The sequence below is a fragment of the Muscardinus avellanarius genome (assembly GCF_963383645.1).
Source record: "Muscardinus avellanarius genome assembly, chromosome: 4".
NCBI lineage: Eukaryota > Metazoa > Chordata > Mammalia > Rodentia > Gliridae > Muscardinus > Muscardinus avellanarius.
Window position 1 is genome coordinate 70,661,564 of NC_137789.1, and position 15,208 is coordinate 70,676,771.

Sequence of the window (15,208 nt, forward strand, 5' to 3'; positions counted from 1 at the left end):
ATGTTGTCTTGCAAATTTAGATTCTTAACCGTGTCGAATCATTACTGTAGTTAATCTACTTTAATGCTACTTGGACCGAGCAGTTCGTAGTTATCAGATTTGGGATCTTTGGTAGCTGCATCTTCTTGAAGCTCCTCTGGAGCAGTGTTCCCGGCCTCCCACTCTGGGGCGGGGGGCGGTAACCTCGGATTCCCAGTCCACTCCGACCCTCCGCCGCGCACAGCAGTTATTTTCCTGTACAGCCAGGTACGCGATCTTGAGGGCCAGTCCCTGGCAGAGATTACGTCTCTTTCTCGCTACAAAAACGTCTCCGGCTAAAAACGTTTCTCACTCGTCACGCTTATTCTTGAGGAATACAAGTGATACTCAGTTTCCTGCCACGGCGTCTTTTCCACTTTCACAGCTAGGATGTCTTGGGTAAAAATAGCTCACATTTTTGCTTAAAATACAACGGCTTCGCAAATTTTATGATAAGATTTGTTTCGAATGCAAAGACCGCGCCTCGTAATCACTGAGGCAGGAAACACCCCAGAAGCGGGCGGGGAGCTGCGGGAGAGGAGACGCCGGGCCGCAGCCTCGGAGCCTCGGCGCCTCGGCGCGGCGGGACGCGGCGCAGGACTCGCTCTCCCGGCAGGCCCCGCGCCGGCGCCCGCCCTCGCCCGCAGTTCGCGGCGCGCCCGGCCCCCGTCACCGCGGCCCGCCACCCTGCCCGCAGCCCGGCCCCGGCGCTGCTCCCCGCCCCGCGCCCCGCGAGTCCCAGCCTCGGCTCCCAGCCCGGCCCCGCCCCCGGCCCCGCCCCGGCCCCGCCCCCCGCGCGGCCGCCGCAGCCAATGAGGCTCCGGGCCGCGTGCGCAGATTCAAACGGCGGCTCCTGAGGGAGGCTGGGCGCGAGATTCGGCGGTGCGGACAAAACCCTGCAGAGGGCTGCGAGCGCTGCAGAGCTGCTCGCTGCGGGGAGAGGGCGGGATCGGCGCCCGCGGCGGGGCAGCGCCGGGACCGCGGCGACCGGGCAGGGGCGGCCGAGGGGCCGGCGGAGGGCGGGAGCGCGCCCCCGGTCATGTCGGGGGCTTCGCTGACCGGGCCGGGCCGGGGCTAGGAGCGGCGCCCGGGCCGGGGCGGGTCGGTCCGCCCCTCCGTCCTGCCCAGCCGAGGGCCTGCGTTCCGCTCTCGGCCGCCTCGGGAAGAAGCCAGCGGGGAAGCGGCGGGAGGGCCGGGAGGAGGAGCGTCCGCCGGAGGCTGGAGGAGGCTCACCTGCGTCCCCGCCCCGCCCGCGCCTATGCGGTACTTGAAGGATGGCGAAGAGGTCGCGCAGGTGGGTGGCATCCCGCTCGCCCGGCCTGTCGGCCACCGACTCGGGCCAGACTCACTTTCCTTTCCCGCTGTCCCTTCAGCAGAGCCTCCCACGCGGGCGGAGGCTTTCCCCTGGCCGCCCACGGGCGCTTCGCTGGCTGGAGCGCAGCCGCGACGCCCGGAGAGGGGGACCGCGTCAGACCCGAGCGGGCGCCCGAGTCGATGCTCCCCGCAGCCTCGCTCGGCCGCTGCTCGGAGGGAGGGCGCCTGTCAGTAAGTGTGCGCGCTCGGGGAGCACTGCTCCCGGAAAGGAGGTCGTGTCCCGCTTGGATGGCTTGACAATGGGGTTCTCTTCTTCTGAATTACGGTGCCAGTCAAAACAGGAACTCCCTGACGAACCTGGGAGAGCATCCCGCTGCCAACTCTACTACCATGAAAGGTTGTGGGAAATCCTCTGAGGATTTGCTAAGGAGAGAGGACCTTCTTACCATTCCTGTGTTCCCAATATGTGTATATATGTACATACATACATACACATTTTTTTCTGCTGGGAAGATGTCACATTGTTACTACTAATAGTTTAATCTTAAAATGAAACAATGTATTTTTTTCTTGTAATGTTGAGTGTTCATGTTTGACTCTGTTGCACAGAGGTAGAACACTTTTTTGTTGAAAAAATGAATGAGTTTATGCATCTGATTCTTACTTGTATGTCACTAATGGTAGCTACTCTTAAAGTGTGTGGACTAATTGCTTAGATGACAAAAATCTACAATGCATTTTAGTTCTTCAATATTATTAAACCTGAAAAGGTGTTTGGCAGTGTTTCTCTCTCTCTCTCTCTCTGTATATGTATATGTATATATGCATATATATCATATAAATATATTTATTTTTTGTGGTACTAGAAATTGAACCCAGGGGCATTCTACCTCTGAGCTACAACCCCAGGCCTATTTTATTTTTTATTTTTTTGAAATGGGGTCTCACAAAGATGTGGATGATCTTCAATTGCTGAGGCTGGTGATCAACCAAGTGATTCTCCTGTCTCAGCCTCTCAAATTACAAGTGTGCGCCACTATGCCTGGCTCAAATCTTTTTATTTATCTAGATCCACAGTCTCAGTCTTATCTAGAGTTGAATTTTCCTGATTTGAAATTCAGTACTGAGAATCATTTATTGAAGACTTTGGGTAAAAATTGGCAATAACTGCCCATAATATTCTTTGCTTTATTAATTTATTAAGCTTCTGTGTTGTGTGTAAGATAGTTCTGTAAAAATAAGCATAAAATACATTGTTTATAAGTAGCTTATTTTGTAGCAGCTACAGTGCTTTAGTTTATCCTACAGTATAGGATAAACCTTGAAGTGGAACAAATGTATACACACACATACACACACACACACACACACACCCCTTTTAGGATAGGATTTTCAACTTTGGTACTATTGACATTTTTGATTAGATAATTCTTTGTGGTGTGGGTATGTTTAGCAGTGTCCTTGGCCTCTGTTCAGTAGAAGATAGTAACACCCCACTATTAGTCATGACAACCCAGAATGCCCCTAGATATTGCCAGATAATTTTGTGGGATGCAAAATCACCCAGGTGAGGACTACTAGTTTAGAAATTCAAGGACCAAATTAATCTCTCTGTTTTCAAAAAAGATACATCATAGAAGATTCTTTAATTATGATTGCTGAATTAGTCATTTAGGCCTTTGAATTTTTAAGTCTAAATATTTTTTAAAAATAACTTCATGCAAAGTGACAAGCGAATAGGTCAATTACAGAATTTTGTTTATATTTAATGTGTGTGGCATTACCTACTTAGTACTGATGTTAATCTTATTTGAAATAGTTTCTTGTCTAATTCTGTCATCAACATTTAGTTAGATATGGTTAGACATTAATTTCTGAATTTCAGAACCTCTCCTTAGTTGGTTTTCTGTCTTTTCATTTCATAGTTGTGTATGTTTCATAATCATAAACTAAGAAGGGAGCAATGACTTAATAGTTTGCCTGTATAAATGATTAGATTGCCTGTGTAAATTATTAATTATACTGTGAACTTGAGATTTAAACATAAATTGTATGTCTTTTATTACTTGTCATCTCTGTACTGAAACATAGAATGATTTAAAAAATGCTAAGTCTGGAGTAATTAAACATAATGGAGTGAAGCTACACTCCTCTGGGGAGTTTATAGGTGGGGAATGTGGTGAGAAATTATCATTTCTCACCATATTTCTTAGGACCTTCATATTTGAGTGAGTTTCTTGCTCTAAATGTATTTCTTGTATATGTAAGTATAACATATATATGTATATATATAAGAAGATAATAGTGTGTTTTGAAGGAAAAGTTATGTATTCATTGGCAGAGTACTCCTTGTCTTTTGGCTAAGAATCTTAAAATATTTGAACCTACTTTAGCAGAGAGAAAGGAAATAATTCAATCAGTTCAAGTTGTACTGCAAGATTTCTAGTATGCATCCACTTAAGAATTTGAATGAAAACTATTTTGCTGTATATAAAGTTTCAAAGAAGAATATAGGCATAAATCCTGTTATATACTTTTTCTGTATGATCTGAAAAAAATGACATAAGAGTAGACAACTAACTGGTTTCTCAAGTGTGAAACAACTGAAGGATGTTGGCTCTTTTGATCTGTTTTGATAGCTGTAGAATCTCTCATTGAAATTTGCATAAATGAAAAGGCTTTTTTTTTCTTTTTCTTTTTGGTGGTACTGGGGTTCCTGGAAACCCTTCTACCTCCGGGCTACACTCCCAGACCTTATTTTTATCCTTTTTTTAAAATTTAGAAACAGGGTCTCTTAAGCCAGCATGGCTGGCTTCGAACCTGTAAGATCCTCCTGTCTCTGCTTCCCAAGCACGGGGATTACAAGCATGCGCCACCACACCTGGCCATGAAAAGTCTTTATAATTAAAACTTAAAATAGTTTTAGATCCCTCTAGGAGCGCCCCCCCCCCCGCCCCCGTGGTACTTGGGATGGAACCCAGGGGTTTTCTACCTATTTTTTATATTTCATTTGGAAACAGGGACTAAATTGCTGAGAGCCTCACTAAGTAGCTGAGGCTGGCTTTGAACTTGTGTGATCCTCCTGTCTCAGCCTCCCAAGCACAGGGATTATAGCATGGGCCACCATGCCTGGCCCCACTAGGAGTTTTAATGGCGTAATTTATAGACAATACTAAAATTGGGATATCTGTTATTAACATGTATTTGATTTCTAAGCATATTTATGTAATAATAGTTAATTTTAGTTTTTAAAGGACAGTTAAAATAAACCCTTAAAAAAAACTTTAAAAAATCATTTATATCCAGCATTTAGAGGGCTGAGACAGGAGGATCATGGTTCATGGACAGCCTCTGTGAGGCCCTTTCCAAAACTCAGTGAGACCTTGTTTCAAAAGAATAAAAAATAGGGCTGGGGTGTCGCTCAGTGGTAGAATGACCCTGGGTTCCATTCCCAGTACCACACACACACAAAAAAATTCATATAATCTCAATTATTTGGAAGACTGAGACAGGAGAATAGTGAATTTGAGGCCAGCCTAGACAAGGTAGCAAGACCCTGTGAAAATTTCAGAGCCTATTTAATAGTGACAAATGAAAATATTTACACTTGAGATGACCAAAGACTACACTAAAATGAAAAGATAAAATCCAATTCATATAGCTGAAGATTTTTTTTTAGGGGTGTGTGTGTGTAAATTTTGCTATAATATTTCTATCAAAATGGGTTGGGGTAAGAGTATACCAAAATATGAGAAATGATTTTTTAATCAGCTTTGTCATTAACTGGCAGTATTATTTTGGGAAAGCAGATAAACTCCTAGTTTTTAATCTGTTGATATAAGAGTATAGATTTTATGATTGGTAAGGTAGCTTATTCATAATGGGAATAAATAAGTAAAAACAATGTAAGAATATTATATATATTTGAGGGCCACAAACTTACATTATAGTATGACAAATTTTATGACAAGTCCCATTGTCTCTGATGTGGGACACTCTTAAACATTTAATTGAGCAATAATATCACTTATGGAATCTTTTGAAATGTTATATTTTTGGAGTTTTATTCTTTTGAGAAAAGTAATAAATGAGTGATCACTATTTAAAAAAATAAGTTTCCATGTATATATGAAAAAATATAAAGAATATTTGTGCTCTAGATTATGATTTCCAACCTATTTTAATGCATCTGTCAATTTAATATTTCATTGAAATATTTTAAGAATTGAAAACTTGGGACTTAAGCCGGGCGTGGTGGCGCATACTTGTAATCCCAGCATTTGGGAGGCTGAGATCAGAGGATCGTAGTTCGCAGACAGCCTCAGCTACTTAGCGAGGCCCTTTGCAACTCAGTGAGACCTGGTTTCAAAATAAAGAATTAAAAAATAGGGCAGAGAGTGTAGCTCAGAGGTCAAATGCCCCTGGGTTCCATCCCAAGACATGAAAAGGAAAAGAAAGAAAGAAAGAAAACTTGGGATTTAATGAATTGTTTATCCTATTTTATATACCTTTGTAATAATCTTATCTCACTTAAAAATACTCTGAGCTAGGTATGGTGGCACACATCCGTAATCCCAGTATTTGGGAGGCTGAGGCAGGAAGATCACAGGTTTGAGGCCAGCTTCAGTGAATTAGTGAGGCTCTCAGTTACTTAATGAGACCCTGTTTCAAAATAAAAATAGAGCTGGAGGTGTAGCTCAGAGCCCCAGTGCCCCCCAAATATATAGGAAATATTCTTACATTGTTTTTGTTTATGAATATGTAGGTAGAACACTATTAAGTATTTAAATATTGCAGTTACTAATGGCCAAAAGATTATGTGAAGTAAAATTTGTCATACCATAATGTTAGTTTGCACAGTCCAGATTTGGAAATAAATATTAATATATGCAGTACATTATATTGACCACTGGGTGGCCTGATTTCACTTTATTAAATCAATCTGGCATATTTTCATAACTTGAATGCAATTGGACTTAATGCTCATTTGCCTTGTTCTTAAGAAGTGTAATGAAGATATATTATTTGATTATGATAAAAATAAAACTTTTATACTTGAGGCAGTTATGATTAAGATTATGATAAAGATTTTAGACTTTAGGCATTTGATCATTTTTTATTTTAAGTTGAAACAGGTGTGTGTGTGTGTGTGTGTGTGTGTGTGTGTGTGTGTTGCATGTTGTTGAGGATGGAACTCAGGGGCTTTCTACCTCTGGGCTATACCCCAGACCTATTTTATTTGTTATTTGGAAGCAAAAGTCTCATTAAGTGGCGGGTAGCCTCTCTAAGTTGCTAAGGCTGCCTTTGAACTTGTGATACTGTCACAGCCTCCCAAGGACTGGGATTACAAGCGTGTACCACCATGCTTGGCAAGTTGAAGCAATTTTACCAGAATAGATTCTATAGAACTACTGATATTTCTCTAACTTCAAACCATTAGTACTACTTTTCCAATAAAAATAAAATTTGAAATTATTCCTTTTGTGATTTCTATTTAAATATAATAATTTGGTTACATATTAGGTGTTTATAGAAGAAATATTTTCTTTGATTTAATCTGGCAGAATAAGCAAGTCTTAGACTGGAGAGTCAGAGACCAAATTTTTTTTTTCTATTTTTGTATTGTGACTGGAGAAATAATTTTACCTTCTTTTGTTGTTCTTCTAGATTAGTCACAATAGGCTAGAAATGGCTCATTTATTTAACTACATAATAGAAAGCTAGATTTTATTGAATTATTATATGTTACCAGGGCCAAGTGCTATAATATAGAAATGCCAAAAGATGGCATAACCAGTAGAAAAATAGAGCAGATCTGTTTTGATAGTTTCTAACCATTTTTGAGCAATGGGGCCTTTTCATTGTTAGATGAAAGTGAAATGTTGGTGAGGTTACTTGAGATTTATCTTCTTTTTCTAGGAAAATTATAGGCTTTCTCAGGCATCTTCCTGTTGTAGCTAGTGATAATGATATACTTTTAGGGTCTTTTTTTCCTATCACACTTAACTTTTTAGAGTTGTCTTATTCTTTCAGCAGTCACTTGAATATATATATGAATAGATATAGCTCTGTAGTAGAGCACTTGCCTACTATGTACAAGGCTTTGGGCCCCATCCCCAGTTCTTTGAGGGGGAAGGGAGAAAAAAAGAAATAACCTGATGCCAAAGCTTAAGTAGATTAGTAGCCTGGGCGTGGTGGCGCACACTTGTAATCCCAGCATTCGGGAGGCGGACAGCCTCAGCTACTTAGCAAGGCCCTTTGCAACTCAGTGAGACCATGTTTCAAAAATAAAAAAGACTAAAAGTATAGGGTTGGGGATGTAGCTTGGAGGTAGAATGCTTCTGGGTTCCATCTCCAGTACCGGGAAAAAAAAAAAAAAAAGAAAAAGAAAAAGAAAAGAAAAAAAATAAGATAGACTCTAGGAATGTACCAGGCATGGGGAGATAGAAGATTCTAAGAATTCTACTTTAACCCTCTCTCAATACTTACCTACACAAAAACCCAGCTTTCTGAACACTGAGTGGGCTATATAGCTCATTGTCTGAAAGTGATGACCATGTTGAATGAAAAACAGAAACTTCTCACAACTAAAGGATATGGTTAAAAATGAATGAGTAGAGTTTTTTTTATTTTTATTTTTTGTGGTACTGGGGTTCTTGGAAGCCCTTCTACCTCCGGGCTACACTCCCAGATTTTATATTTTTTTTTATTTGGAAACAGGGTCTCTTAAGACAGCATGGCTGGCTTCGAACTTGCGCGATCCTCCTGTCTCCGCCTCCCAAGCACGGGGATTACAAGCGTGTGCCACCATGCCCGGCAGAATGGGTAGAGTTTTAAAGGTAAAATGACCAAGTTTTCAGGAAAATTACTCCTTGATGAGTACTAGTCTTTTTAACCAAAGTAACAGTTTTTTTTGGGGGGGGGCGGGGGAGGATGATGGTGCTGGGGATTGAGTCCAGGGCCTTCTACCTCTGAGCTGTACTACCAGCCCTATTTTATTTTTTATTTTGAAACAATTGCTTGCTAAGTTGCTCATAAGGCAGGCTTGAAACTTGTGATCCTCCTGTCTCAGCATCCCAGTTTCTAGGGTTATAGACTTATGCTACCATGCCCAGCCAAAGTAACATTTTTGGATGCATCCTTAAAATATTTCTATAAGGCTGAGCATGGTGTATTCCTGTAATCCCAGCCCTTGGGAGGCTGAGACAGAACGATCGCAGCTTTGAGGCCAGCCTTAGCAAAGTAGTGAGATTCAGCAACCGAGTGAGACTCTCAGCAATCTAGTGAGACCTTGTTTCAGAACAAAAAATAAAAATGGTTGAGTATGTAGATATTTTTTGTGAATACTGGAGAATTATTAATTTATTTTTGTGGTACTAGGAATAGAACCCATGAGCATTCCATCTCTGAACTGTATACTGCAGCCCTGTTTTTATTCTTTATTTTGAAACAGGGTCATACTAAGTTACAGAGGGCCTCACTAAGTAGCTGGGGCTAGCCATGAACCTGTGATCCTGCTGTCTCAGCCTCACATACTGAGAAGTGTGCACCATCTGGCTCTGGAGATTTATATAGGCAAATTCCCAAATTAAAAATTGCTTTGCCTTAGAAATAACCTTTCTTAAAAAATCAGTCTCATATCCGTATGGAAGATATTGGGATCTTAGTGGAAGGAGGAAAAGAGGGAGGGAGAAGAAAACCTGTGAGGAGCATGCATGAAGGCTATTTGGGTTTCAGGAAGTGGTAGTGCTCCTCGGGACATTTCTAAGAATGGTTAGGCAGTATAGTTGACACCCTCAAAGAACCCTTTCTGTACTGAATTTTTAAAAAATGTTTGCTTTAGCAGGTTTTGCTTCTTAAAATTCTGGCACTTGGAGGTGAATTTGGATTCTGAAAGTCCATTTTAACAAATGAGAATGCCTTCCACCTCCTCCTAGAGGTATTTTTTTTTTTAAGTTTTCATATCCACTTTGAGATCACACCTGTATTGAGGAAGGTGGAAGTTTGGATTGGGTTGGAAGGGAATGAGATAATTTTTGAAGATAAAGCACTTGGGGAGGTGGAAGGATAAGGAAGATCATTAATCTTATAAATATTTGAGTGATAGGTACTGTGCTGGGTCCTGAGAGGTAAATGTGGGAGACCTGGTCTATGTACTCTTGACCTTACTGTTTGGTTAGGAAGATTGGCAAATAATACAAGCATTAAGAAAAGAAAAGAGTAGATGATTTGAGTAAACTATAGTATAGAACTTTATCTGACTTAGTAGCTTACTTAGGAATTTACAAAGTTATTGAACTCTGAAAATCTCCAACTTAACAATTACTCTTGGCTAGTTAGGTGACATTTCTGATGGCTGAAGATGGCTGGCAATAAAAGGTATTTTCTTTAAATACCTGCTATTAAACTTGTGCTTTTTGGAACAGTTTAACAAAAAAAAAGCATATATGGAAGTTTATTGTTGCAAATTGACTATTGGTTTCAGGAAAGAGAGCACTGGAAATCAAAGTGCATTGAACTATAGAACTAGATAAATACCATAAATAAGAAAATAGGGAGCCAGGCGTGGTGGCGCACACTTGTAATCCCAGCATTCGGGAGGTTGAGACCAGAGGATCACAGTTTGCGGCCAGCCTCAGCTACTTTGTGAGGCCCTCCGCAACTTAGTGAGACCCTGGGCAGGGAGTATAGCTCAGAGGTTGAATAATGCCCTTGGGTTCCATCCCCAGAACCACCAAAAAAAAAAAAAAAAAAAAAAAAAAAAAAAAAAAAAGTAAAGAAAATAGGGGATTTTGATGTTTTGCTTGTTTAGACATGAAGAATTTTGGTCCTCAACAGGATGGAGAGGAAGTAGAGTTACTGAGGATTGAAAATGATCAAATAATGTTATATGCATATACCAATATACTATAAGACAACCATAATGGTATAATTAATATGTACCAATAAAAAAGAAATCGGGGCCAGGTGTGGTGGTGCATGCTTGTAATCCTAGCATTTGGGAGACTGTGACAGGAGGATCTGGGTTCATGGCCAGCCTAAGCTACTTAGTGAGGCCCTCTGCAAGTTACTGAGACCCTCTTAGAAAATAAAGAATAAAAAAAAATAGGGCTGGCAGTGTAGCTTGGAGGTAGGATGCCTTTGGGTTCAATCCCCAGTACGAAAGAAAGAAAGAAAGAAAGAAAGAAAGAAAGAAAGAAAGAAAGAAAGAAAGAAAGAAAGAAAGAAAATTGGGTCCTATGAAATTTGGCATCAGAATAAAGCTGGGCATCGTGGTGCACACTTGTAATCCCAGCATTCGGGAGGCTGAGACTGGAGTATCGCGGTTTGCGGACAGCCTCAGCTACTTAGGCCTTCCGCAACTTTGACCCTGTTTCAAAATAAAGAATAAAAAATAGGGGGAGGGGTGTAGCCTGTAGGTCGAATGCCCCTGGGTTTCATCCCCAGCCCTGCAAAAAAGAAAAAAAGAAAAAGAAAAAGAAAAAAAAAAGAAAAAAAGAAATTTGGCATCAGAAGAAATTAAAGTTTTTTATAATGGATCTATAGATTGTGTATGTGTGTTTATTAAATTTAAATCTAGGACTTTATTTTAAAGTTTTATAAAGATTGAGTTTATATAGTATATTTAGATATTAGAAACCACACATATGTTCTTAACTATATTGTAGTAAGGTTAGAAAAATCTCTTTTTTTGTGGTACTGAGGATTGAACCCAGGGTCATTCTACCTCTTGAGGCACACTTCTAGCCCTGTTTTTATGATTAAACATTTTTTTTCTTAAACAGAGTCTCACCCTAAGTTGCTGAGGTTGGCTGAGAACCTGTGATCTTCCTGTCTTAGTCTCCTCCCAAGTATGAGGATGACTATAGGCATGTTCTGTTAGGCCTGGTTCATTGTAAAGTTTTAAGAAATTTCATATGCTACTACAGTGTCTGATACTTAGAAAGTTTTAAATAAATCTTCATGTTATTTTCAGATATCCATGACCTCTAGTTACTCAGTCTTCTAATTTAGTTTATCACAGAGTCTTTACTGGGGTGAGGGTGGGGCAGGTGGTAGGAGGTGCTTTATTTTTGAACATTTCCTGTTTTTTTTCTTTATCAACCCATAAAAACTCAGGTTCTGAATTTGGCCCCTTTTCTCACTGTTAATTTTTCTAGGTCATCTCATGGCTTCAACTATTCTTCATGTCCTGGCAATTGCCAAAACTGTCTCTAGACCTTGTATCTGATCCATGTGTTCAATTGCCTTCTAAATCTGCTCATGTCCAGTAGTATAGCTACTAACCACAAGGCTATTGAGCTGTTGAAATGTGTCTAGTCTGAATTGTAATGTAACTACAAAGGCCACACTGGATTTTGAAGATTTTTGTAAGCAAAAAGAATATAAACTATTTCATTTATAATTTTTATATTAATTAACATTCTAAAATTATTTTACTTTTGAAATAGATAACTTTTGGTGTAGGTAATGTTTATTAAAATTCAACAATTTTTCTTTTTTATAAGAAGCATGGCTACTAGAAAGTTACATATGTGGCTTGTATTACATTTCTTTTGGACAGTTCTGTTCTAGACATATCCTTCTGTGTATTTCTCAAGTGTCTTAAAAACAACTAGTCTAAGCCGGGCGTGGTGGCACACGCTTGTAATCCCCGTGCTTGGGAGGCGGAGACAGGAGGATCGCGCAGGTTCGAAGTCAGCCGCGCTGGCTTAAGAGATCCTGTTTCCAAATTTAAAAATGTATAAAATAGGTCTGGGAGTGTAGCCCGAAGGTATAAGGGCTTCCAGGAACCCCAGTACCACCAAAAAAAAAAAAGTATAAAAAGTAGGTCTGGGAGTGTAGCCCGGAGGTAGAAGGGTTTCCAGGAACCCCAGTACCACCAAAACAAAAACAAACACAAAAACAAAAACAACTAGTCTAAAACTAATTACTTGCTCCATTATCTTCTTCATTCCAAAGTTTGATAGCTCTTTCATTTGTTCCTTTCCTTAGTGAATAGCTCTAGTTATTTCCCAAAGCCAGAAACTTTGGAATCACCTTGATTTTCCTTTTTTCATGTCCTTCATATCCATCAGTTGCAAAATTCTTTTGATTCTGTATTTTCAATATTAGTGAGGTTTTTTTTTTTTGTCTTTTGCAGAAATAGGGATTGAATCCATGGGTATGCTACCACTGAGCTTTACTTCTAGCTCTTTTTATTTTTTATTTTGAGACAGGGTCTCACTAAGTTGCAGAGGCTGGATTCGAACTTGTGATTCTCTTTGCCTAGGCCTCCCTAGTTGCTAGGATTATAGGCATGACCTACCATATCCAGCTATTTGTCAATTTTGTGTACTTCTTCCTTCCCTTTCTCCCTTTCATATGGGGAGGGACACTCTAGTGGAGGGGTGTGTGTGTGTGTGTGTGTGTGTGTGTGTGTAACTAGGAATTGAACCCAGGGGCATTCTACCTCTTAGCCACACCCCCATCCCTTTTTTATTTTGAAACAGGATCTCACTAAATTGCTGAGGGCTTCACCATAAATTGCTGCAAACCTGTGATCCTCCTATCTCAGCTTTCTAAGTGCTGGGATTACAGGTGTGCACCACAATGCCCAGCTGGTGTTCTACTTCTGAGTTATACCCCCGGCCCTATTTTATTTTATTTTATTTTATCTTGAAACAGGGTCTTGCTAAATTGCTGAGGGCCTCACTAAGTTGTTGAGGTTGATCCCAGCATTTGGGAGGCTGAGATGGGAGGATGGCAGTTTGCAGACAATCTCAGCTACTTAGTGAGGCCCTTTGCAACTCAGTGAGACCATGTTTCAAAAGAGAATTAAAAATAGGGCTGGAGGTGTAGCTCAGAGGTAGAATGACTCTGGGTTTCATTCCAGGTACCACAATTAAAAAAAAAAAAAGAATAAAGGTCATACTCATTTGAATGACATATAATGTTGCAGTTTGACTCCATCCTCCTCTCTTTGATGTCTTAACTGTATCTCTTCCCCATTTTATGACTTTATACTTTGAATAGTCTCATTAGGTATATATATTATGTAGTTTGAGTGGCTTTAGTTACACTTTCTTACACAGGTTGAATGACTGAATGCATTAATTTAAAATACAGTCCTCTCTCTACTTTTCTTGTGGTACTGGGTATGGAATCCACAGGGGCATTCTATTTCTGAGCTATACCCTACCCTTATTTTATTTTATTTTTTTAAACAGTCTTATTAAATTGCTGAGGCTAGTTTTGAACCTGTGATCTTTTTGTCTCAGCTTCCCAAGTACTAGAATTACAGGTGTACCATCAACCTGGCTTAAATATAATTTTTTTTTTTTTTTGGTGGTACTGGGTATGGAACCTAGGGGCATTCTACACCCCTGATCCTATCTCTCTCTCTCTCTCTCTCTCTCTCTCTCTCTCTCTCTCTCTCTCTCTCTCTCTCTATGTGGATATATATATATCCACATATATATATGTGGATATATATATATATCCACATACACACTATATATATAAATGTATGTGTGTATGTGTGTGTGTGTGTGTGTGTGTATGTATGTATGTATGTATGTATATATTGCTAACAGGGATGGAACCCAGGGGCATTCTACCTCTGAGCTGCATCCCTAGCCCTATTTTTTTTTTTTTTTTTTTTTTTGGTGGTACTAGGGGTGGAACCCAGAGACTTTCTACCTCTGGGCTATACTCCCAGACCTATTTTATATTTTATTTGGAAACAGGGTCTCACTAAGTTGCTGAAAGCCTCACTAAGTAGCTGAGGCTGGCTTCGAACCTGTGCGATCCTCCTGTCTCAGCCTCCCAAGTGCGGGGATTACAAGCGTGCACCACCACGCCCGGCTCCTAGCCCTATTTTTTATCCTTTATTTTGAAACAGGGTCTCACTGAGTTGCAAAGGGCCTCGCTATGTAGTAGCTGAGGCTGTCCGTGAATTGTGATCCTCCTGTCTCAGCCTCCTGAATGCTGGGATTACAAGTGTGCATCACCACACCTGGCTTAGTCTTTATATTTTTTTGAAACAGGGTCTTTCTGAGTTGCAAGGGGCCTCACTAAGTAGCTGAGGCTGTCTGCGAACTGCTATCCTCCGTTTTCCTCCTCCCAAATGCTCAGATTACAAGCATGTGCCACCACAGTTGGCTTGGCTTAAATATAATTATTTCACAAGTTGTATGTGTTTTTTTTTTATAGTGAGGATGAGGATGATGACCTTCAGTATGCTGATCATGATTATGAAGTACCACAACAAAAAGGACTGAAAAAACTCTGGAATAGAGTAAAATGGACAAGAGATGAGGTGATTATATGACAAGGTTTACTAATTTCATACTTGTATTTATCAATTAATACTATTGTAGCTACTAAAGATATTTCAAAATAAAATGTGAGTCTATCCATCAACTATCTTCCACATTCTTCAGTTAGAGCATGGATAACAGTTGATGTTGGAATGGACAGAAAAAGTATAGTAAATAGAGGAACTTGTTTAATAGTGGCTTTAGAGCTCTTAAAACTGGCCACCAGATAGGACTGGACAGAATGGAGAGTTATATTTAGGGGGAGAGGAAGAGAATGGGCGAAAGCTTTCTAATTTTTATATTTGTTTCAAAGGATGATAAGTTAAAGAAGTTGGTTGAACAACATGGAACTGATGATTGGACTTTAATTGCTAATCATCTTCAAGTAAGTGAAACATTAAATTACATTTCTGACAAGGCTGATTTAGGACATTGAGTTAAATTTGCTATTAAAAAAAAATGTGTCTACATATTTTAGACTTAGGTTTCTGGCCTAAAAGCATCCCAGTTTTTCTGGTTTGCTTATAGTTGGTTGCTAATGGCTTAGAAAGTCTGACTTTGCAGTGTATGTTTAG

The 15,208-nt window shown here is 40.2% G+C and overlaps 1 protein-coding gene across 1 annotated transcript in view; it reads left to right on the forward strand.

Annotated features, from left to right (window-relative positions):
* Nucleotides 1–1,276: 1,276 nt before the first annotated feature.
* MYBL1 (MYB proto-oncogene like 1) overlaps nt 1,277–15,208 on the forward strand; it is a gene marked incomplete at both ends in the record, with an annotated part of 51,648 nt that continues 37,716 nt past the window's right edge. The window contains 3 exons of the mRNA XM_080693536.1: nt 1,277–1,312; nt 14,531–14,632; nt 14,947–15,018. Of these exons, the coding sequence (XP_080549662.1) occupies nt 1,277–1,312; nt 14,531–14,632; nt 14,947–15,018 (210 nt within the window). The remainder of the gene's footprint in view (nt 1,313–14,530; nt 14,633–14,946; nt 15,019–15,208) is intronic.